This window comes from Eurosta solidaginis, chromosome 2 (assembly GCF_040869045.1).
Source record: "Eurosta solidaginis isolate ZX-2024a chromosome 2, ASM4086904v1, whole genome shotgun sequence".
Lineage (NCBI taxonomy): Eukaryota > Metazoa > Arthropoda > Insecta > Diptera > Tephritidae > Eurosta > Eurosta solidaginis.
The window spans coordinates 233,011,263-233,037,625 of record NC_090320.1 but is presented as its reverse complement, the minus strand read 5'-3'; the positions used below and the strand labels follow the sequence as shown (position 1 = coordinate 233,037,625).

Here is a 26,363-nt window from a genome sequence, read left to right as displayed (position 1 = left end):
GTCTAATCAAATTTTCAGCGTCGGAATAGCCAGCTACGGCGGTGCTATTATCGAAACTGCTTATGAAAAGTGGCCATTCGTCAGGATCTCCATTAAAATTGGGAAGCTGCTTAGGGATAGCATGTCTTGCAGCCAATTGCGCGGGCGTAGGGCCAACGGCCGTAGTAAAATGTGCACTTTTCTTTGAAGGAAGCTCGTCGTATTGCGACAGAATTTTATACTTACTATCCAGGTATTGGTGCTGAATCCTCGTTTCTTCGTCTAGCCTTTCGAGTTGAAGTTTTCGGTATAGGTCGTGGTTGTGTGGATTATGTGGCTCTTGGACATTTGGTGCAATTTGTCGTGCAGTTACTTCGCGCGACATAGGGTATGCTGAGTAAACGGATGTCTTACCTGGTGCGATTTGACTGGCAGAAACCCTTGCCGGGAGCGTTGTATAGCGCCCTGTTTTCATTGTCGATGGTAGACGGCCCTGCATTTGTGGAGTGGATTCGAAATCCCAAAGTTGGACGTATACCTCGGAAAAGATGAACTAATGGCGGTGGCAGATTGCACAGTTGCAAACGTTGTCGGTACTGTTATACCCTCGGTTGTAATAATACTTGCAGCTGACGCCTGTTGTTGAATATTATTAGAACCAAATCCCAGAAATGTTGTTGTTGATTGATGGTGATGAAGATGCTGCTGGTTGCGTATTAGTTGCTGACTCGCACTGTTCACAAACCCAACTTCTGTCAGCCACATCGCTGTCGACTCCAACACAGCTGAAGTGGAACCAGGCGTCGCAGGCATCGCACTGGACCATCATCTCGTTGTCTACTTCGTCACATCTTTGGCAATTAGAGACCGAATTTTTACCGCATTTATTTGGCATGTTCGCGTTTTAAAAATCGTGTTTAAAATTACCGAACCGAAAAGATACTTTTTATAGCACTAAAACACGTTTTTAGAAAAGATGTAATTTTAAGTGCAAAATAGTTTTTAAGAAATGTTGCGGTCGGCGCAACTCAGTTGTTACAGAAAATAAAACACAGAACTTTTGTTAGCGATCCGTAGCGACGGAGGCGCTTAAAAACTATTTTGTTTATTTGTCTTCACTTGAACAACTGTCCTCAAAATATGCAAAATGCTAGTATTTATGCTAAAGTAGGAATATCAAATCTGGCGTGATGTTACCGTTAAATCGGCTGATTTTTTTTCATATGTTGGTCCATGCTATTACTATTTCTATCATAAAAAACTCTTAAACAATAACGAAGTTAACAAAAGAAGTAACACATGTATGTACATACATATGTTCATGTTAGTATAAAGAAAATATTAATGTTCGTATGAATGTATGTATATGAAGTATAATAGAATGCAAGTTCAATGTTTGTTGATGCGAATGATAGAATTAGTGCAATAGAGGGTGGATTGCATATCCATATCATGTGTTTGTAGATATGTACATTTGTTTGCACATACTCAGTGTTATTGATCTTCTGATCTGCTTTGATGGTAAAATTGAAGTTAGGGCGGCCCAAAATAATTTTATTTTTTCGTCGGTAACACCCATCCTAGTGTTACCCTTATCCACGTTTTGGCCTATATCTCGAGACCCTAGTCACCAATAGGTATGAAAACTACCCTGTACTAAAGCACTCATCAACAGCTTTCATTTGATATCCATATTGTATAAACACTGTCTAGGGGTACACGGGCCAACGTTTTCAGCCAAATCGGTTCATCCGTTCTTGAGTTATAAATAGTATAACTAACACCACTTTCTTTTATCATATATATTATTTCTAATTGCTGTTTTTATGTACGGGTCCCTATTTCGCTTTTATTTGGAATCCAAATCTATAAATAAAGTTTTGATTGTAAAGATGGAGATTCGGGCTATTAGCGAGCTTTGGGCAATTTTGGTCGTAGTGCTTTTGCTTAGCTACATATATTTTATTAAAATAATTTGTTAAAAATAAACGATTGTGAGCACACAAAGAAATATATTTGTACTATGGCACTATTGTGAATATTTGCACTGCATTACCGGCAGTTGCTGTTAGTTTGAATTGATTGATAGAACAGCTGATTTCTGTTGATATTTGATAAGGGACTTTTATATTGGTTGCGCAAGGTGCGCACGGGTCCGGCTTGTACATACATATATACAGATTGAAAAAAAAAAACTTACGAGCTGCCGCCTATGAAGTTAAATTTAAAAATTGTTCGAGACACTATTGTACATATATGTATGTATTTGCAAACATTTTTATTTAATGACAAAGAAATCTTAATATATAAAACACACGTGTCACAAAATTTTTGGCCGCGATGGACTCCTAAACTACTGAACCCATTTTGAATTTGTTTTGCACCCCGTGTGTAGTTTGATCTAACTTGAAAGATAGGATAGGTTATATCTCAGTTTATAGTCGCAATATTATTTTATTGCAATTTTTTTTATTTGTTTATACGTAATAATAAAATGCTATGTATACGCAGTGGCACTCATATTTTCAGGTTGTGCGGATATACTTCCGTGTAATTGCTTGGTGTTTAATTAAACAACCTGCTTATCAATAAAAAATAGTATAGCGAATGATATCAATTATAGCACATCACCAGGCCCGCCGAGAGGGTGGGGGTGGGGGGGTTTCTGAGGTGGCCCGCGATTTAGAGGTACTATGACATTTTTTTTAATTCAGGAGAGTCTTTAGTTGTGTAGAGGGTAATTTTCATCCCCTTGGGTGACTAGGGTCTCGAGATATAGCCCAAAACGTGGGCCAGTGAATGCCAAGACAGTGTTTGTACAATATGGATATCAAATGAAAGCTGTTGATGGGTGCTTTAGTACAGAGTAATATATTATCCAGAGACGGACTGGGACTGGGATTAGGACTAGGACTGGGACTGAGACTCGGAGTGGGACTGGGACTGGAATAAAATACATACCACCATCTGGGACAGGCAATAAGGGATGCAGAAGAATGAGAAGAAATTGAGAGAAGCGAAAAGAGAGAAGGAGATTGAGAAAGAGATAGAATGAGACGAAGATGGAGATAGATGAAGCGAAAAAGACGGAGGGAGGAGTGAATAAAAGGATTAGGAAAAACTGAAGAGGGGGAGAGCAGAGTCAGACGGAAAAAGCTTATTAAAGTGTATCCAGATAGGCCAAATTTAGGGCAGTCCAACGTCTGCCGGGTCTTCTAGTTATATGTATATATTCAACTGGAATCACAGGAGACACGTATAACGTCCAAGATGGGGACACAACTAGAATCCCAGGAGAACCGTATAACATCCAAGATTGAAGCCCAGGAAAGACAAATGTCATCTCAACTGGAAGAACAGAAGACATATATGGCATCTCAACTGGAAGAACAGAAGACATATATGACATCTCAGTTGGCTGAGCAGTTGAAAGCACAGGAGGCCCGCATATCCTCGCAGCTGGAGGCACAGGAGATAAGGGTATCATCGAAGCTGGAGGCCCAGGATACAAAAATTTTACAGTTTGAGGAACAATCAAGGCCGAGGTGGATGCTTTGAGAGGACGTATCGAGCAGTTGCAACTAAATCGCCCAGCATTTTCAACGAGTACTCCAAAGGTAAAAACACCATCCTTTGACGGTTCTGTTCCTTTCCAGGTCTTTAAGCTTCAACTTGAGAAGACGTCAGCAGTGAACAACTGGAATGCGGAAGATAAAGTTGCTGCACTGTTCATGGCATTGAAAGGGCCTGCAGCTGAGATTTTACAAACCATTCCAGAGGGCGAACGGAACTGTTATGAAGCATTGATGGGCACTCTAGAGAGACGATACGGAACTGAGCATAGAAGACAGATATACCAAATGGAGGTACTGAACCGCTTCCAGTGGCCTGGTGAAACATTGCAATAGTTGGCGTCGGATGTTGAAAGGCTGGCGCATTTAGCGAATGCGGACGCACCCGTGGAATACACCGAAAGGGTACAAATCCAGAGCTTTATAAATGGCATACGGGACGTGGAAACGAAACGAGCGACATACGCAAACCCAAAACCTACATTCACAGAAACGGTATTACATGCTCTGATTCAGGAAACAGCTTCGCTTCTGTGCAAGCCAGTTTTCAAAGCACGCCGTGTGGAAGTAGAAAGGCCAGAGTGGGTAGACGCAATATTGGAGGCGCTGAAAGGATCGCAAAAGCGGAGTGAAAGAGTTATCAAATGCTTCAAATGCGGGAAGCCCGGTCACATTGCACGTAACTGCGATCTTGGTCCCGGTAGTTCCAACTTGGGTGGCCGTAAACGCAAAGCTGGAGGAGATGAGCAAGAGCGTGCCAGATGTAAAGATCGAAAGCTAGCTCCAGCTGTTCAATGTCCTGTGATACCTATCTCGCAAATTGTAAGAAAATCGAGCAGTCTTGCCGTCAAAGGAAAGGTGGATGGCAAGGAGCGTGTACTGACTGTAGATACGGGTGCATCTCACTCCTTAATCCGATCTGATTTAGTCAACAGGAGACTAAAGCCATTACCTGGAGCAAAGTTGCGTACGGTCACTGCCGAGTATAACCAAGTACAGGGAGAAGTGATATGTGAAGTCTTAATTGCTAAGGTCACGGTTCTACACAAATTCGTTGTGGCGGAGATTGTTGATGACGTCATATTGGGAGTGGATTTCTTGGTTGACCATGACATCAAGATCGATATGCGGAGAAGGATTATGCGCTATTAGAACCAGGATGTGCCACTTAACTTTAGTTTGGAAAAAGGGTTCAAAAGTAAGCGAGTGCTGGTGGAGGAGATTCGACAGAGATCACAAAAGTCAAGGAAAGTAGATCGGGCAAAGGCTGATGGAACGAATGGGCCAAAAAATCAAAACCGAAGGTACCTGCGAGAAAAATACTGGCATTGACTATCGGACGCACTAAAACGACTGAAAGAATTTTCCAGAAACGTTGTGAAACGTCATCACTATATTGATTATGCAAAGCATATTCGTCAAGATCAAACCCTACGAAGTACTTCATTGGCCAAAGAACAGAGTGTGAGGGAACGGCCCAGGGTAATGAGTAGTGAGATGAAACACAGGTACGACAAGAACAATAATCCGGAAGGTTTCCGGGAGGGAGATTTGGTACTGCTATACAACCCTCACTGGCGGAAAGGTGTTGCATCCAAATTTTGGTGCATTTGGGGAAGCCCGCACAAAGTTGTGAAGAAGATCAGTGATACCATCTACCGCATACAAACCATTGGGAAACCACGAAATAGAAGGGTGGTTCATTTGGAGAGGCTAGCGGCGTTTAGATCAGGAAATTTGTCTGATCGGGACGATCAGACTTAGATGGAGGGTAGTGTGACGAATATTAGCAACACTAAGCGGTACTATCATCTACCCATATGTCCATACGAGCAGCGGAGAGTAACGCACAAACACATGCATATATCTGAGTTACTCCCAAAATTATGCAGTCATTTGTGCAAGTATCACTCACATATACACGCGCATGGGCTATGAGAGATGCTATAAAATCGTGCATCTGTAGTTATAGCTGAGAAATTTATAGCTGAAAACTAACTAGTAAATTCTAACTAAACTAATAACTAGTAAATTCTAGAAATAGAAGAAAAGAAGAATAGGACCAACTAGTAAATTCTAGAAATAGAAGCGCCTAGAAATATGTCAACGAGGAAACAAAACAGTATAAAAAGCAGCAACAGTTGAGGCAATCAGTTTGATTTAAGCAAGCTATCAGTTGCGAGGTATAAGTGTTATTGTGAAGTACTTTAATAAAGGCCATTTTGCATTATCGAATAGTGGAGTTATTTATTCAACAGTTTAGTGATTCCAACGGTAGTAGAAGGTTGCAAATAAGAAGAATTGCACTAAATTCGGTACAATATAACATATATATAATTTCTTTGTTAATGATCTACTCACCAACCGGAAATTCTTTCAATCCAAATATAACAATTTCGTTGGTTTCCAAGACAAACTCCTTCACTTGTGCAATAATTTCCGCTAGAGGCTGATGGCGCATAACGCCATGATTTATATAAAACTTGTCAGCTGTGTTCTTGTAATAACCGACTCGTATATCTAAATAACGTGCGCCATGCATCAATTGACCGCGTATATCGTCGTCTTGGGTAAGCGCATATTTTGTAACAATTGTTTCGTTTAGAAGCGGATCGAAATTTGGTTTATATGAACCAGCATCATGTGTACCAGGTATGAATAAATCACGTAAACGTAAGTTACCTACCACCGTTTTCATGTCGCGCATCCAACGCGGATATGCGCTTAAGCAAGCGCTCGCCAATATTGTACCATTTCCATTTACATAACTTGCCCAATAACCGTAGCAACTAGTTTTGGCGGTAACATTGCGCGATAAAGCAAAATCAAAAGGTACACCTGTTGTAAACCATTGTGAGGCACCGCTTGGTTGTAACGCGGCAACAACATCTTTAACGCCGCCATTTGATATCCAATAGTCCCGCGACGCGCGTGTCGATTTGGAGCGCGGCGCATCAGTGTAACTATCATAAGCACCGCTACCTTCAAACGCGTCGATAACATTTGAATGCGCCTTTTGATCTGCTTTGCGCTGAAGTATAAATCGCGTGTGTAAGGATGTACCGCGTTCTGTTATGCCATCGTTTGGCACAAATCCACTTCCTTCAACATCATTGAAAGCAGCTAAAGGTGTGCCCAGTGTGAATTCGACACGCTCAAATGTATGTGGCTCCTCAGTGGTGATCAATATATGATCGTCGCGGTGAGCAGGCGCATTCTGCCAAGATACTTCTAAATAACGATGGCGCGCACTTATTGTTAGCCAAAGTCGCAAGCGATTCGGTTGCGTATCAGCGCGCGTTGCACCTACATCTACTATACTCGTATCAGCATAGTCGTAGGGTAGCGCTGAATCCGTGCTTAGTAGTGCAAACAAAATGAGCGCGAAAGTATAGCGCGTAAAAATATTGAGAGCTAACATTTTTTTAACAATAAAAACTGCAAAACTGGGTCTAGCACCTAAATGTATGTTATGAAATATAACCTTCTTCTCTTTTATTTTTTCTTTAGTTTATCGGGCAGTGTCAATCACTTCAATTAAGTAACTTAAATCAAATTTCACTTTACTCTATTTACTGTTGCTTTAATTTTTCTTTTTTTTTAAATTGTGTTTAAAATTCAATTCATTTTAACGCTCATTATTCACTTAAGAAACAACGCCGCCTTACAATTGCACTTTGCTGCCGTTTAAATTTTGTTTGAATTGTCTGATTGGCTGACTGGCTGTGTATGCAATTTCAACCGTTCCCAACGAATGCGAGAATCATTCTGAATTTGTTAATAATCAATTACATGCTCCCAACTTAAAACAATTGTTGGAAAGTTAACAAATACATAATTCGATTGTATGTACATTGGGGTGGTTCGTGTAAATCAAATTACCGACTTTTTTCAAGTTTGACACTTTTATGCTCAATTTTTCTTCTTATTCTTGTCTATCCCTTATTCCATTTATCTCGCACCCACTTTCACTTCCACTACCACTCCCACTTCAACTGTTGCCCCCACTCCTACTCCCTACCCGAATCTTACTGGCACTAGCACTCCCACTCCACATAATTTTAATCGGTTTTAGGTATCAGAAAACAAAAAAATATTTTTTTTATTATTTGATTCTCCTTATCTTAACTTTGATTCCTATCCGGCCCCGCGTAATCGTTTCCAATCGCGACCAAATTTTACATGAGAAATTTGTTGGTCCTTGCTATAACCATTTGAAGGCCAGATACTTAAAAAAGGCGGAAGTTAAAGTTTTTGGGACCACCCTAATATACATATTTTGTCATATAAAGCATGTCCAAGTGCTTGCATTAAAGGCAGGGGAAGTGGTTGCAAATAATAGTTCAAAAACAACTACCCAAAATGGGTTAGAAACAACAAAAAATAACACCACTGTCAAACATTAATTTGGTAAGGCAATTAATACATTAAAAAAAAAAGACATACTCAATCATGTTCTCAGATCTGGCAACCAAATTCTGAAATACCGGTTTTGAGATTGATCGTTTTTTATTCAAAGAGCGGGCAGATGTTTCACATATATTTTGAGAATGTGCAACCTCCAATAATACTGACCTAAGATATGGGGTTTTTGAAAAAAAGTCTGATATGAGACATTTTACACCGAATTCTATATAAAAAAAGGTACCGAATTTCAAAAATAAGTCTTAGTCTTATCCACAATGATTCCAAAACACTTTATGGGAGTACCCATCAATCCCCAATTTTTATACTCAGCGTGCTTTGTACACAGAGTATATTAACTTTGATTGGATAACGGTTGGTTGTACAGGTATAACGGAATCGAGATAGATATAGGCTTCCATATAACAAAATCATCAGTATCGAAAAAAATTTGATTCAGCCATGTCCATCCGTGGTCCGTCCGTACGTCCGTTAACACGATAACTTGAGTAAATATTGAGATATCTTCACCAAATTTGGTACACAAGCTTATCTGGACCCAGAATAGATTGGTATTGAAAATGAGCGAAATCGGATGATAACCACGCCCACTTTATATATATTGTTACGAATATTAGCAAAACTAAGGGGTGCTGCTATCTCTAAGCCGATGCTAAACAGTGATATCATGCACATCCATAGATCAATCATTATGTGTCTACATAAACGAAACAATAATTGCGTCTATACATATGTACCATGTACGTATACGAGCAGCGGGGAATCAATGCACAAACACATGCATATATCTGAGATACTCCTGAAAGTATGCAATGAGAGAAGCTATAAAATCGAGCAATTGTAGTTACAGCTGAGAAATTTGAGAGCTGACGGCAACTAGTAGATTCTGGAAATGGAAGCGCCTAGAAGATGCGAACGTTGAGATCAGAGAGTATAAAAGGCAGCAAATGTAGAGGCGCTGGAATTCAGTTTGAGTTGAACTATCAAGCAGTTATTGATTAAGCACGCAATCTGTCGGGCAATAGTAGAATTTCATTTGAGCTACCAATCAGTTTGGTTGTTAAGCAAGCTAGTTGCAAATTATAAGTGTTATTGTGAAGTACTTTAATAAAGGCAATTTTACCATTATTCAATATTGGAGTTATTTATTCAACAGTTTGGTGATTCGAACTTAGCAGAAGGGCAAATAAGAAGATTTGCAAGTAAATTCGTTACAATATATAACATTTTGGAAAACACAAAAAACCTGATAATTTAGTAAATAATACACCTAGAATGTTGAAATTTGACATGTGGACTGATATTGAGACTCTTGATAAAAAAATTTTTAAATTGGCGTGGCACCGCCCACTTGTGATAAAATCAATTTTACAAATATTATTAATCATAAATAAAAAACCGTTAAACCTATCGTAACAAAATTCGGCAGAGACGTTGCCTTTACTATAAGGAATGCTTTGAAGAAAAATTAACGAGATCGGTTAAGGACCACGCCCACTTTTATATAAAAGATTTTTAAAAGGGTCGTGGACACGCCCCTTTCATGACTAAGCAATTTTCTATGTTTCGGGAGCCATAACTCGAAGAAAAATTAACGGATCGTAATAAAATTGGGTACACAAATTTTCCCTATAGCGGGAAATATTTCTAGAAAAAATGGACGAGATCGGTTGAAGACCACGCCCACTTTTATATAAAAGATTTTTAAAAGGGTCGTAGACGAAAATAATAACCTATATCTTAGCGAAAAAGAGCTTTGTATCAATAGAATTTTACTTTTTAAATTGAATTATAACCTTAAATTGGAAAACACTAAAATTTTTGAAAATGGGTGTGGCACCGCCCCTTTTAAGACTAAGAAATTTCCTATGCTTCGGGAGCCATTACTCGAAGAAAAATGAACATATCGTAATGAAATTGCGTACAAATATTTTCCTTATAGCAGAAAATATTTCTAGTAAAAATGGAAGGGATCGGTTAAAGACCACGGCAACTTAGATATAAAACAAGTTTAAAAGGGTCATAGACTAGAATAATAAGCTAATTTATCTGAAATGAAATGTACAATTGAAGATCACGCTGTGTATATAATGTTCGCTTACACCCGAACTTAGACACATTTACTTGTTGTATGTTGCGTCAAATGTCGCCTACCTTGCAAACATCAATTTTTCGTGAAGGACATTGTTTTATTCAAACTTACATCGCTAGAGTTTTGGTTTAAACATTTCTTTCCTTTGTTGTTGTTTTATCGGCCTTGATTTGTAAGATATCGGGTTAGAATCGAACTCAAGACTTTGAAATCAGTTTGTAATAATTTTTTTGGTTTTTTTCGAAATTATCTTGATAGCTCGTAATGTCGTCGGCCGATTTTTGATTCACATATAATCATGTACTCGAGCAGTGATGTCAGGGAATCGGAAAAAAATACTTGAAATTGTATCCATGTTCCCACTATTTCCCTTGTTCAATTGGGAAAATTCCCAACTTGTTCCCACTAAGAAAAATTTTCTTTTAACATAAAATTTTCCTCACATACATATGTACATGTAAAAAACTATTTATATGATTTTATAAGTAATAAGGGTGTGTTCTCATTGCACACATGGTTGAAAATTTTAGTTTAAAACTTAAACTTTTTGGTCTACATATATGACCAAACTTTGTTTTAGTTTTAAATGCAGATCTTGTACTTATGGACTAAAGTTTAAACCCAAATATATTAAAAATTGGGTTTATCCTTTCATAGTTTATAATATAGACCAAAAAAGTTTAAAAACGCGGTACGGGTTAAACTTTTTGGTTTTAATTTTAAATTTTTCATCGAAAATTAAATTTTTCAAGTCTGGCCAAAAATGAAAACCAAAATATCTTAGATATTGCTTAGAAATATGTTTGTGTGTAATCGGTTGATTTTTAATAAAACAACGTCCTTATTACACAGACCTTGTTCAACTGAGCAATCAAAACGTATTTATTTCGAAAATTCCCACTTTTAGCGCAGCACTATACTCGAGTGCTTTGTATTTCCGCACAGCTGAAATTTCCTAGAAAACTGCTGCGCTTTATAATAAACTTGGAAGTAACTTCTGTCTGTGAAAACTTTCAATATGAAAGAGGTAAAACCACAAAATTCCCAAAATACCATAGAGGCATGAGGAAGTTACCCATATTTATATTTACTCAATACTTTGGCAAATAATTTACTTAAAAATGGAATACGCAATCTACATCTTTGCCTCCCTTTCCCTCTTCGTCTCCAAATATGTTTGTCTCCCCCGAAAATCTCACTTCATCCTTCTCTATCTGCATAACTGCCTTTTCTCTCATCTACATTACGTTTTCTTTCAATATAAATATCCAAGCTAATCTCTAACTTCATTTCCATTCCTATTCATATTCCATAACGCTTTCTCGTATTTTTCTCCTCAACCCACCTCCTCACCACTTCCTCTATCTCCTCTTACGAACCTACCCCAATGATATTCCTTGCCGTCCTTCCGTCTATACTGAAGGTTTGATGCTCCAAAATTTGATATCGGAGAGCGCTGCCTGAATGTAAAAAATTCTTTTCTAAAGAATTTGATGTTGCAAGGCAGATGGGTTTTCACTGAGAAGCTTTTCATGACAGAAATACACTCGGAGTGTTTGGTTTGTCCAGGGCGTGAACCCAGGATCTTCGGTTTGATATGCGGAGCATGCTACCACCACACCACGGCGGCCACCATATATACGTAGCAATGGCTATTACAGAGATTTCTCTTTTAACAAAAAATCAGTTGGATTGACTGAGAATCTGTCATTTTTACAGAATATTGTTAACTTGAAATCAACACTCTTTCATCTGTTTAAATGACCATAATGCGATCAAATTTAAATGAAAACTGTTAATTCAAAAACAACAAACTTGATTTGTTCATTTTACTAGCTTCATTTCTTTCCGTATATGACAATACATCAAATTGAGTACACAACCTAATACTATGTACAAACACACACCAAATTGCCAATTTATATCATTTGGGCAATTTATTACGCAATTTATCATATAATAAATTGTAATAATAAATTGTCAATTTAAAAAAAATTGCGTAATAAATTGTTTCAAACTGCAAATGCATCCTTGTAAAGGGTGTTTATTGTGTAGATTTATAACGTCAGTTACACATGGCCCAACTATATGGTTGGCTCAGCTCATCAGCTGATTTGATTTTTTTCATTTCACTGGAGTAGGGATTGTCAAAAGAAGATGGCAAACTTAAAATGAAATCAAAACATTGAACACATTTTCTTACAACACACATTTTCCAAGTTTTATGTGTTAATTCCATTTCATTCGCCTAACACCAACACGCACTTTTTCACAGTCTGAACAAAGATATGTATGTTGTTGCTGTAGAGATGAGTCAACCAGCTATCAAATTACTATTCTATTGTGTAAGCTAAATTGAGTTGTATGAACACCACTCAATTTAAATCGAAATTGCCTAAATTTATTTTTCTGTTTGAACATAGTATAATCGCGGAAGACCTTCGTGTTTACAAGCTCAATTTAGTTAGTTGCAGCATAAGCAACAAAATAAATGTTTTTATTATTTTTACTTTATAAAAACAATCCCAAGCAAATGACTTTATGCTGATCGCATTGTCGGTCACAACAAATATGTACATTAGGGTGGGTCGATTTGTATGGACGAAACTTTAACCGATATCGCGCCATCGATTTTTCGATAGGAATTGGGCTCAGGAAAAAAAGTTCCACTACGCATACCCGAAAAAATAATTTTGGAGCCTGCGAAATTTAATTTTTTTTAACTTTTTTTCGACTCTGATTTTTAAGGTTTTTTTCTTGACCTACTAAAAAAATTTTCATAAAAGATATTTTTTTTTTTCAAAAACCTGTTATTGCCAACGTTTTTAGCGGACATTTTTGGGTCGGACAGTGTATACATGAAAATTTTACAATCAAATGAAATTTTTTTTAGTAGGTCATGAAAAAAACCTTAAAAGTCAAAGTCGAAAAAAGTAAAAAAGAAATGAAATTTCGCAGGCTCGAAATTTATTTTTTTCCTGAGCCCAAATCCTATCGAAAAATCGATGGCTCGATATCGGTTAATAAATCGACCCAGTCTAATGTATATACATGCATACATAGCATGTATGCAGTGCAAACACCTGTGCTTTTGAAAAAAGTGTGTTAACTTGACACTAAAAGCCAGGGATAGAGATATATATTTTTAAACGGTTTTATATAGCTTGACTTGACAGGCCGTTGTGAACGAATTTTGTAGTTAAAATTTAAGTAATTTCCCGATAAGCTACAAGCTTGAAACTTGGAATATAGTTCAGAACCCGATGACAATGCAATAATAAGATAAAAACACTCCGATAGGTGGCGCATGGATCGAAATATAAAAAAAAATCGTATTTGTGATCCGATTTGGCTCATATTTGGGACACATAATACATACAGAAATAGAAATCGCTTTATGAAAAAAAATCCCGCTAGGTGCGGCAAGGATCAAGATATTAAAAATACTCGTATTTGCAGTTCAACTTGGCTCATATTTGGAACAAATATTACATACAGTCCAGGTGACATCAAAATACTTTGGAGTTTGTGGAGGTACAAGCATACGTGGCGACGAGTCGAATAAAATCTTTGGAAGGATTATGTAGTCCTCAATAAAATTGTAAAAAATTTTCAGGAAATAGTCCTTGTAATAATGAGTCACTAAATGAACTAAATAGAATGAGAAATAATAGGCAATTAAATAAAGACGAAAAACTTCTTCTAATTGAAAAAACTTGTTTCTAAAATTTTGCTGCTGCTTTGCCTGGCGCGTGAAGCCGGGATCTTCGGTGTGGTAGGCGGAGCACACTACGACCACACCATGGAGGCCCAAATACAAAAGCCTATTTGATGTGAGCTACAACATTACATTTTTTCGGTTTTTATAGGATGGATAGGTAATTATCATAACGTCGAAGCCTTTGTAAAACCATCTATCTACCAACTGTAGAACCGTATGTTCGACGGAATTTTAATTTTAGAGGAGAGCAGAACTTATTTTACACCCTTTCTTCTTTATGAAGTTTTTTCATGATAGATGAAAGTAATATTTTCTTCGAAATATCGAGCCTTAACCGCCGAATTGGTGTAAGGGACCAAATATCGATTTTTTTTTATTATCGAAGTCGATAGTGTTTGTTCTGATCTGTCATCTCCGAAAATTTCATAGTTCTATGTTTTACCGTTATAAAGTTATAGCAGAAACAATTTTGGTGTAAATGCGCAATACACTTTGTTTATATATTTCCATGACCGCACATTGCTACTTACATCAAAAATATCTAGTGTGCTTTGTTGCTTGCAGCAAAAAATATTTAATTCTAATAAACTAAATGCGCTTCACGGAGATAAGTTATATATAAAATAACATAATAAATAGTTCTTTGTGCGAATAAAGGAAGCTTTTGAACCAGAGGTAATTATTTTGGCTGCAAGCAATAGGAAAAATTATACCTTTCTATTTAGGGCTTAGTAATAAATGAGTTTATCGTTGTTTTCTTTAGTTTGCAAAGATACATGCTCTCGTCCCCTATAGTGAAAGTGAGTCCAATATTTCCATTGATGATGAAACGTGTGTTGGTAATAGGGGCTTTAAAAAGTCAAAACTTATCCGAAAAAAACCGCAAAACAAGAGTCGGAAATCCACTGGCGTTAAACCGAACCCCTGTTTGAATAAAAATTGGTGAAACTCATGTGCGGACAAATTTACGGAATCAGATCGTGTGGCAATAAACGAGCACTTCAGGGGTATGGGGAATAAAATAAGGCAGCGGGACTGGATACTTTCATGTACGACACGTAAGTGTATTAAAAGAAGAAAATCCGAAAGTACTAAAAGGAAGTGGAGTTTTGAGTACTCAATAAGTTTTAATAATATAAAAGCAAAAGTATGCCAAAAGTTTTTGGTTCACACTCTCAATGTACATATCTCAAAACATGCTAATCTAAACAACCAAAGAAGCTAACAAAAAATTAAAACCACACAATAAGTCTGATTAAAATAAAGTAGCACTTTTGAAATCTTTTATTACTCAGCTGCCTGCTGTACCTTCACATTACTGTCGTAATAAAAGCAGTAAACTTTATTTACCATCAGAATTCCAAAACATATCAATTCTGTATAAGTATTATTTAAGTCATTTAAGTCACATTAATAAGGAATCATCTAGGTTATCTTTAAGAGTGTTTAGAAAAATTTTTAATACCGACGTTCACATTGGCTTCCATATGCCCAAAAAAGATAAATGTGCTTTATGTGAAAAATTTAAGAACTCGGACAGTGAAACTCAGATTATTTTAAGGCAAACGGAAGAATTTCAAAAGCACCTTAAGGATAAAGAAACGTCAAAACAAGTATTTTTAAATGACCAAAAGCCAGGTCGAACAAATTCTTCATTCTTATGTGCGAGCTTTGATTTACAAAAGGTTCTTAATACGCCCCATTGAAAAAGTGTAAATTTGTTTTACTCGAGAAAATACGCCTACTACCAAGAAATCATTTATGAAAGTGTTACAAGAAATGGTTATTGCTTTTTGTGGGGCGAAAAGGACGGAAAACGGGGATGTAATGAGATTTGCACAGTAGTTTTAAGTACTTAAAACTCCTTGATAAAAAGGAACGTATACCTTTATTAGCCTTTACTGTGACAGTTGTGCAGGACAAAATCGAAACAGAGCCATGCTTGCTATGTTCGCTTTTTTTTTAAATCCTGTACAAATATAAAAACCCTAAAAATAACCTTTCTGTTACCCGGCCATACCATGATGCCAGTCGACTCTATTCATAGTACGATAGAGTCATTTACGCGCCAAAGAAATATTTGGGCTCCCAGCGAATGGTATACCGTTATTTCCAATGCGAGAACTAACCCAAAAAATTACGAGTGTATAATAATGGAATATTCCGATTTCAAAGACTGGAAAAACTTTGCGCGTACTATGTTCCCTACCTCAACCAAAATAGAATTTAACTCTCTTCGATCTGCTTTGTTCCAAAAGGATTCCTCTCTTATGACTTAAAGCATGGATACTGCAATAACTCACAGATAAAAGAATACAATCTAGCTTCAATGCGTCAATCCAAACGCAATATTTCCATTAGAAACGAAGGACCCCTTTCTCTGTATGATAAGCCCTTGAAAATTTCTTTAAAAAAGTTTAACGATTTAAAAAAACTTTGCGAAAATGGCGCTATACCAAAACAGTTTCACAATGAGTTTTTAAATGTGCAACAAAGCGCAACAATTACAGATGAGTTACCTGAAACTGACAAGGAAGATACATTTTAGGTTTTAAATAACAAATAATAAGTTAATTTGTGAATTTCGGATTTTTTGTTTAATTTTGGCTAGCAATTGTTATTTACGGTCCCTGATATGCTTAAATTACGTTTAATGAACTATTCTTAATTTTATAAAATATACTGTAACGTTCTTTGAATGAAATGAAAGTTTATATGTGAAAAAACTTTATGATTATTTTGATGTAAGTAACATAACATTTCAGCAGCAGGTGGTGAGTGTGCCAGCGAAATTGATGTAAGTAACAAAAAACACAACTACGACTTATTTTAGCTACTGAAATTGATTGCGTTATGTACTTAGAGCACAACTAGGGCCGTGTACAAAATTTGGTTCAAATTCTTTGCTTATTAACAGAGATAATTAAAAAAACCTCCCCCTGTATAATATGTTATTTGTCCCTTACACCAATTTGGCGGTAAAGGCTCGATATGTTAGGGTCGTATATATGTACTTACAAATTCTCCTGTTTTTCCCACGCTAAGCTCTTTATATAAGTGAAAAGGCTTAGATTAAATTTTGGAGCCCAAATTCAATGTAACCGTTAATTTACAAACTTGAAATTCAAATGTAAATATTATGGTTTTTTTCGAGCTGGATGCACTGACCTCAGAGCTAAGAAATCTTAAGTTTTCCACATGGTTGTATTTGGAAGGTTTTGCAATTTTTCTATAGATGGTTTTGCAAAGGCATCGACGATAAGTATCAACTGCTTAAATTTCAAAACTCAACGATAGACCGTTGAGAAGAACTTTTATATTTGACGAGGCTTTATTAACAGAATATCTGAGATAGGTCCTTCTTAACAAAACTTTTTTAAGGTACGACCCTTCTATTAGGATATGTCTATATGTATATTTCAATGCATAAATGAAGAGTTAACAATCATGCTAGCAATATATATAACGTTTAAACTTACGATTTCCCGAACTTGTTCGAGCAGAGATTTCTCGCGAGTATCGCCTTCTCGCGAGATTCTCGAATCCCGAATTACTCGGTAAGGCTCGCGAGCTTTTCGAAATCCAATTTAATCGATTCATTGGCTGTTTTATATAGAGCTTACGAAAATGTCCACCAAATCATAAGTAAATAAAATAATTTAAAAAAAATGTTTAAGTTAAACGGTTTTATTGAAAACAATCTTACATGAAATAATTATAATACGAAAAGCTAGAAAATAATTAGGTAGGTCCTAGGTACTAGTCATCACACTCCTTATCAATCTAGGGCGTTGATCAGACAATTAAATAAAAGCATTGGGCGCGTGAAATTTCTTAAAATGTGAGGCGTAGCATAACCTGATTAAGGTTCAGTTGGTCTTATATATGACTATCAATAGAAATATGACGCGTCCAACGCTTTTATTTAATTGTCTGATCAACGCCCTAGATTGATAAGGAGTGTGATGACTAGTACCTAGGACCTACCTAATTATTTTCTAGCTTTTCGTATTATTATTATTTCATGTAAGTATTGTTTTCAATAAAACGTTTATCTTAAAAATTTTTTTTTAATTATTTTATTTTCAAGTTTTTAGTCTTTATTTAATTGCCTATTATTTCTCATTCTATTTAGTTCATTTAGTGACTCATTATTACAAGGACTCTTTCCTGACAATTTGTTACAACCTAAGTCCTCAATACATAATCCTTCCAAAGACTTTACTCGACTCTGCGCCACGTCCCTCCTCCAACTCCAAAATATTTTGATGTCACTTCTACTGGACTGTATGCAATATTTGTTCCAAATATGAGCCAAATCGGGCATCATAGGTCGCTTTCTATTTATGTATATATTATGTGTTCCAAATATGGACTAAATCAAATCGGACCACAAATACGATTTTTGTGAATATCTCGATCCTTGCGCCACCTAGCGGCGATTTTTTGTGATAGGTCGCTTTCTATTCTTGTATGTATTATGTGTTCCAAGCATGAGCCAAATCGGACCACAAATACGATTTTTGGGAATATCTCGATCCTTGCGCCACCTAGCGGCGATTTTTTTTCATGTCGCTTTTTGTTCTTGCATGTATTATGTGTTCCAAATATGAGCCAAATCGGACCACAAATACGATTTTTGTGAATATCTCGATCCATGCGACACCTAGCGGCGATATTTTTTCACATGTCGATTTCTATTCTTGCATGTATTATGTGTTCCAAATATGAGCCAAATCGGACCACAAATACGATTTTTGTGAATATCTGGATCCATGCGCCACCTAGCGGCGATTTTTTTCACAGGTCGATTTCTATTCTTGCATGTATTATGTGTTCCAAATATGAGCCAAATCGGACCACAAATGCGAATTTTGCGAATATCTCGATCCATGCGCCACCTAGCGGCGATTTTTTTTTCACAGGTCGATTTCTATTCTTGCATGTTTTATGTGTTCCAAATATGAGCCAAAATCGGACCACAAATGCGAATTTTGCGAATATCTCGATCCTTGCGCCACCTAGCGGCGATTTTTTTCTTATTATTGCATTGTCATTGGTTCTGAACTATATTCCAAGTTTCAAGCTAGTAGCTTATCGGGAAGTTACTTAAATTTCAATTACAAGATTCGTTCACAACGGCCGTGCTTGCGGCCGTGCAGCCTGTCAACTCAAGCTAAATAAAACCGTTTAAAAACATCGCAATGTATAGAATACTGCTAATGCAGCGACTGAATTGAAAGTTGAGAGGCTCGCGAGTATTACGAGTATTTCGAGATTCGACAATCTCAAGGGAAGCCGTGTTCTCGATGTCTCGTTAAAAAAAATAAAATATTATGAACAAAATTATATGTATAATAAATATATTTTGAGTTAAGTGCCATTGGAAAGCAATATAATCAACAAAAAAGTCACAAGTAAAAAAAACCAAGTGTATAAATACTGTCCATACAACAATTAAGTTTATTTCGAGAAGCACGCGAGATTTTCGAGTACTTCGAGACACGAGAATCTCGCGAGAAGTCGAGTTCTCAATTTGTGTGGTCTCGAAAATCTCGATTATGTTCGAGAAGAAATCGTAAGCTCTAGTTTAAACTATTTTTTGGAACAAATTGGGTAACTTCATGAAAAAAGCATCAAGTGATCGTCAAGGAATAGGCGCATATGAAAACAATCGCGAATACTAGCAAAGTATTCGCTGCATTTTAGCAAATTCACCATAGACAGTACGTGCTTTGACATCAACAGTCACCAAAACCACGCAACGGGAATCATGCCTTAAATCTCATTCGCATGTTTGGTGCACAGTGATGTTTTACCAATCTTTTTATACTCAGCTGAGCAGAGCTCACAGAGTATATTAATTTGTTCGCATAACGGTACCCCGTAACGGCAAAAACTAATCGAGATAGATATATAGACTTCTATATATCAAAATGATCTGGGCGAAAAAATAAATTCATTTAGTCATGTCCGTCCGTAAACACGATAACTTGCGTAAATTTTGAGATATCTTAATGAAATTTGGTATGTAAGATCCTGGGCACTTATCTCAGATCGCTATTTAAAAAGAACGAAATGGGACTATAACCACGCCCACTTTTTCGACATCGAAAATTTCGAAAAACCGAAAAAGTGCGATAATTCATTACCAAAGAAGGATAAAGCGATGAAACTTGGTAAGTGGGTTGACCTTATGACGCAAAATAGAAAATTAGTAAAATTTTGGACAATGGGTGTGGCACCGTCCACTTTTAAAAGAAGGTAATTTAAAAGTTTTGCAAGCTGTAATTTGGCAGTCGTTGAAGATATCATGATGAAATTTAGCAGGAACTTTACTCCTATTACTCTATTATAGAACATCTATATAAAAATTAGCAAAATCGGATGATGAACACGGCCACTTTAAAAAAAAAAATGTTTAAGTCAAATTTTAACAAAAAATTTAATATCTTTACAGTATATAAGTAAATTATGTCATAATTCAACTCCAGTAATGATAGGTGCAACAAAATACAAAAATAAAAGAAAATTTCAAAATGGGCGTGGCTCCGTCCTTTTTAGTTTAATTTGTCTAGAATACTTTTAATGCCATAAATCGAACAAAAATTGACCAATCCTTGTGAAATTTGGTAAGGACATAGCTTCTATGACGATAACTGTTTTCAGTAAAAATGGGCGAAATCGGTTGAAGCCACGCCCTGTTTTTATACATAGTCGACCGCTCGGTCGTTAACACGATAACTTGAGCAAAAGTCGATATATCTTTACTAAACTTAGTTCACGTACTTATCTGAACTCACTTTATCTTGGTATGAAAAATGGGTGAAATCCGACTATGACCACGCCCACCTTTACGCTATCAAAAATTTTGAAAAATGAAAAAAAAATGCCATAATTCTATACCAAATACGAAAAAGGGATGAAAAATGGTGATTGGATTGGTTTTTTGACACAAAATATAACTTTAGAAAAAACATTGTAAAATAGGTGTGACACCTACCCATATTAAGTAGAAGAAAATGAAAAAGTTCTGCAGGGCGAAATCAAAAGCCCTTGGAATCATGGTAGGAATACTGTTCGTGGTATTACATATATTTATAAATAAATTAGCGGTACCCGACAGATGATGTTCTGGGTCACCCTGGTCCACATTTTGGTCGATATATCGAAAACGCCTTCACATATACAACTAAGGGCCACTCCCTTTTAAAATAGTCTTTAACACCTTTCATCTGATACCCATGTCATACAAGCACATTCCAGGGTTACCCTAGGTTCATTTTCCTACATGGTGATTTTCCCTTATTTGACAAAGGATGAAGGAAAATCGTTCCAAAAACGTCACCCTTGGTCGACAAGTTCGGACTCTTATCGGACTCATAATTAAAAGCGCTTCGAAAATATTTCAGGGGTGATTTAAAAAAAATGATAAAGAAATGCGTTCAAATTTAACCAAATTTTCTTATTAAAAGAAAATATTCAAATAAAACTAATTGATAGCTGAAGAAAGATAGCAAAGGCAAGTTGCTCCACTTTTTAGTATTACCATTTGTATGTATCATGAAAAAGGCAATTTTGTCTCAAAGCTCTCAGCTGAGTATGTAATGTTCGGTTACACCCGTACTTCGCCTTCGTTACTTGTTTTTTTTTTTTTTTGTTTTGGGACTCACTCATCTTGGCGTTTTATTGCAAACATGCAGATCACTGATCTGAACTAAGAAATTACTGTTATGGTCCCTGTTTTCGAGGCGGCAGATTACGAAAATAAAATTTGTTTAGAAAAATTCAAAATGGCAGATCCAAAATGGCGGACGAGTTTTCCAAATTACAACCCGATTTAACTACAATTCAGTTGGTGGGCAGTTTAGAGGTGACTCATAACAAATCAAAAGTCATTCTTTAAAAAGTATAGCGAGCCGATGAAAGTTGTAGATATAAATATATTTAAAATAAACGTTTCCTGAAAAAAAAGAGAGCTGATAAGGGTATGAAGAGTTCTAACGCAGTTTATATTGCAGCTAATTGTATTGCTATCTATTTGCCAGAAGTATGTATAGGTAATATTAATATATGGGACTGATAGACTTGATAGGGCCTTTTTAACAATTTATCCCAGCCGAAATTTTTAGCTTTAGTTTGCTTTATGAGAAGAGAATAAATATTTTGCATTTACTTAGAGGTATTTTACTGAGATAGATAGTTTACTGGTAGATATAATAAGAGCCGTCGCTCGTTATTTTTTAGGCATTTATTTTTTATTTATTATATCTATCTTCTTTGGTGTTGGCACTTTATACAAACGTGATTTTTGGAAAGAGAATTAAATAACACGGTGCTAAAAAAAAAAATTCAAAACACTTTTGAAGTGACCTAGTGTACGTTGTAGGCCTTAACGAGTACATCATGATAATGTGTTTCAAAATTGTCTAACACGCCTAAATTTTCAAGTTTTTGTCTAACTGTGCGCACTCTAACAATCATAACGTCGTCATGTTTTAACCGATTTTCTATTGCTTTACGGTTTTGGAAAGAAGAAGAAGCTTCAAGCTGATATATATTTGTTTATACTTTATAGAAAAAAATTGGGACATTTTCCAAAAGTTATCTAAGATTTACCCATTTTTCCCCGTTTTTCACAGTTCGACGTCTTTTTTATGTAACATCACAAAAAAAATTTCTTGTTTTCATTCGTACTGAAAGAACTATTTATCCCGAGTAAGAAAAGTCATAGTTTATCAAAATCGGTTGATAAATGTCTAAGTTACGACGCTTATTGAAAACAAGAAAATTAATAAAAAAAATATATCAATGATCTTGATCTGTACTCTGTTAGTTGCTGTGAATCAGTTGTTTAAATTGAAAACTATTTTCATACCTTCCTTGATTTTTACGTCACTTAGTTTTGGAAACTAAAGACGTACATTATTATACTGTTTTCACACAGAAACTTAATGATCTCATTTCACCTGCTAATGAAATCGTAAATTTTTTGCTTTCACACAGAAGTAACTGCTCGATTAGTATGAAGGATGAGACAGACAATCATGGCGGAACGATACAAGGTGGGAGCATGGTGACATACCTACAAACAAAAAAAATTCCATGTACTTGTAAATTCGATGGACAAATGTCAAAATCGTACTGCGCTGGTAGTTGATGTATCAAATCAAATAAAAAAGGTTATAATCAGCTGTTCGATGCGGCCACCTTGTATCGTTCCGCTATGCAGACAATGACATTTGCTTTGAAAACTAAGAAGCGGAAACGGAGCGGAACGCTGCCAACAGAGTTGCATTGTGCTTTTGACTTCATTAGGCATCCGATTAGCTACTAATGAAATAATAATAGATTCCAATTTTGTAGGGAAGATTGAGCTCAATAAGCGTCTTAATGTAGAAAACTGCCTTTATTATTCAATAAGCCGTCTGTGTGAAAACAGTATTACACTACAAAGTATTGTACAATGTAGTATAATTGATAAATACCTTGTATATGTTGTGCAAACGAAGAAGTTGTAAAGTAAATGTTGTGCTGTTGTCAAACAGATGGTTGTAGATGTTTGTCGTTCTGGTTTGATCACTCTACACACAACATCGCATGTTCGTTCTACTATGTTGTATTGGGAACTACACAACATGCATTCATTTCTCTCTCTCATATACGCAAATACTTATTGTACTTATAGTGTGCTTGATCGTTGCAACGCGTGGCAAATTGTTTTGTGGAAAAGTAAAGTGTTTGTGGTAAAATTTCTGTGAAATTTTATATTATATTTGTGAAAAATGAATAACAATGACATTAAAGCTAAAATCCTGTCAGGTGTTTATAAAATAAATATAAAGCGAGGAAGAAGCAAAGTTTGGGATTATTTCGGCCATATTATTGACGATGGAAATAATGAAATCCCAAACTTTATTGCATGCAAAATATGCAATAGCGTTTACAAATACTCAAAGTATGCGCTGTTAAATATGTCGAAGCACAAGTGCTTCGTTGGAGCACAAAATGATGGAGTAATACAAGTTGAGGTGAATGCAGATACCAAGAAAAGATGCACAGAAGTTTTGGCAGAATGGGTGACGGGTGACATTCGCCCTTATGCGCCGGCTCAGGATCGTGGCCTTAAAGAATTTACCAAATTCATACTCGAGGTTGGACATAAACATGGATCTAATGTAAATGTGGAAAACCTCTTGCCGCACCCCACTACAATTTATAGAAATGTTGAGCCAAGGTTTAAAATACATTTTTCAATTTTAAAAACCGATGTAACAGCGGTAGCTGGGACTGGATATGCGCTAACAAGCGATATATGGACGGACAATTTCCTAAAAATGTCTTTCCTCGCCGTAACAATCCATTACATAAAGGACAGTTCATCGAAAAATAAGTTGCTTGGTATAAAATCCATGAAAGGCCTCGCTAATACAAGTAAGTTACTATATATTTAAGAATGCAAATGATAATAGAGCAAGTGTAGATATTTTATGAAAATTCATGTTTTTCGGGACATCATTAAAATATTTTTAAAAATATATTACACTGTGGAACATTTTTGATGTCCTCCAGTACAAACTCCTTCTCGTGAGGAATTTCTTGAAGTTCTTATCGAAAGTAAACAAAACTCTATTTGGGTTTTTGCTATTTTATTTAAGAATATATTTCTTTATGTTTAAATAAGCACCTCACCCCCCATATTTTTCATTAAAAACTAGCTCTATTAAAGACGAATACATAATAATTGAAAATATCATACAACTTACTCGTTTACTATTATTAAATAGGTGCTAATATTAAAGAAAAGGTGGTTAGTTTGCTTTCCGAATTCAATTGTTCCTTAAACAGTAAGGTCGTAGTCGTGACTGACAGAGGAAGTAATATGATTGCTGCATTCAAAGAAGATAATAATATTCACTGCATTAGCCACTTGATTCACAACACTGTGGAAAAATGTATAAAGAAGACGACGCAAATTGACGAACTCATTTCTTTATGTGCAAAGCTGGTAAAATATTTTAAAAAATCAGGGCCCGAATCGCCACATACGATCACGGATCGAAAACTATACGAAAGACAATTACGTGATACGTCAGACGTATGGGTCGATTGGCATTACCACATACGAAAGCTATCGTATCGTAATTCATTCTTAGTTCACAATAGATTTTAAGGTCCACATCACTGTGGATTTTATTTTTATGTCACAATAGACGTGGAAATGTCAAAATATTTAAAAATTTTAATAAAAAAAACGAAATTTCAAAATGGATGTGCACTTACTTTTCTATATAAGTTCAAGCGATAGTGAGGAAGATGAAACAGTAGCACGGAGGCTACTTAGAGATAAACGTGATCCTTTAGCTTTACCACAAACTGCGTAAGTATGTGGCAAATAAAGTTTTACAAGTATACAAAAATGTGTGTTCTGCAGATTCTTGAAACGATTTAGATTATCTAAAGAGGCTTTCCAGTTTGTACTTCATGCCTTAAATTTGAAGCAGTCGGATGCAAAAGCGGTGCCTCCAGTTCTACAACTAGCTGCCACACTTTCTCTTCTAGGAAGTGACGGGTATCAGCATTGTGTCGGCAGTGATTATTTGGTTGGAATGTGCCAGAGCACTGTGTCAAAGATAACATCCCACGTTATTCTCGAAATGGAGAACAAGTTGTGTCCACAAAATATACAATTTCATTTAAACGAAACTTCGGAATGCAAGCAATGGTTTATGGATAAATACAAAATACCTGGAGGTAGGCAAACGTTTAATTACATTTATTAAATAAGTTTTTTAATTGAATATCTACTTTTTCAGTCATCGGTTGCATTGATGTCACACACATCGGCTTGCAAAGACCATCTGTGGATGAGCATATGTACTTTAATAGGAAAGGATACCATAGTATCAACGCAATGATAGTGAGTTGTTGCTCATTTCCTTTATTCTTTGTACTAACTATATAAATATTTTGGCAGATGTGCGATCACACCTATAAAATTTTGGCAATCAACTGTCAGTACGGTGGTGCGGCTCATGATTCCTTCGTTTGGAGGCATTCAGATCAACGACGAGTATTGCAAGAGAGATTTGAAATTAATAGGCGGAGCAATGCGTGGCTTTTAAGTACGACAGTGTTTGCTTTTTGGTTAATATTACTATTGTAATGACAATTTTCATTTCAACAGGTGATTCTGGCTATCCACTAGAGCCGTGGTGCATAACGCCTTACCGAAACCCCGCCGATGGCTCCAGTGAATCCGCATTTAATGATGTACACTCAAAAGCAAGATGTATCATCGAACGTACCATTGGTATTTTTAAAGAACGTTGGAGAATATTAGGGTATGGCAATAGGGGTAGATACCATCCTACAAAAGTGGCACGATTTGCCAATGTGTGTGCAGCTTTACATAATATCTGCATACAGTTCAAAATTGATTACAACGTACGAAGATATGAATCAGACCAAATCAGCGATGTTGACCCAGGCGAAGCCAACCATCTTACCACAATTGGTCAAACAATAAGAGACAAAATAAAACACTCTCTAATTAATTCCACGTAAAAATTAA

The 26,363-nt window shown here is 36.1% G+C and overlaps 3 protein-coding genes across 4 annotated transcripts in view; 2 read left to right on the top strand and 1 right to left on the bottom strand.

The window, feature by feature from the left end:
- Positions 1-26,363, top strand: part of LOC137240689 (protein peste-like) — a 262,876-nt gene that overhangs the window by 180,900 nt on the left and 55,613 nt on the right. The gene's annotated exons all lie outside the window — the stretch shown is intronic.
- Positions 1-26,363, bottom strand: part of PLCXD (Phosphatidylinositol-specific phospholipase C X domain containing) — an 82,821-nt gene that overhangs the window by 32,643 nt on the left and 23,815 nt on the right. For both annotated transcript variants that reach the window (XM_067767266.1, XM_067767267.1), the window contains exon 2: positions 5,913-7,319. In XM_067767266.1, the coding sequence (XP_067623367.1) occupies positions 5,913-6,972 (1,060 nt within the window). In that variant the 5' untranslated portion in view covers positions 6,973-7,319. The remainder of the gene's footprint in view (positions 1-5,912; positions 7,320-26,363) is intronic.
- LOC137241824 (putative nuclease HARBI1) lies at positions 25,057-26,356 on the top strand. Its single transcript, XM_067769209.1, has 5 exons — positions 25,057-25,169; positions 25,224-25,543; positions 25,606-25,709; positions 25,767-25,914; positions 25,977-26,356. The coding sequence occupies exons 1-5, from the start codon at positions 25,057-25,059 to the stop codon at positions 26,354-26,356; spliced, it is 1,065 nt and encodes a 354-aa protein (XP_067625310.1).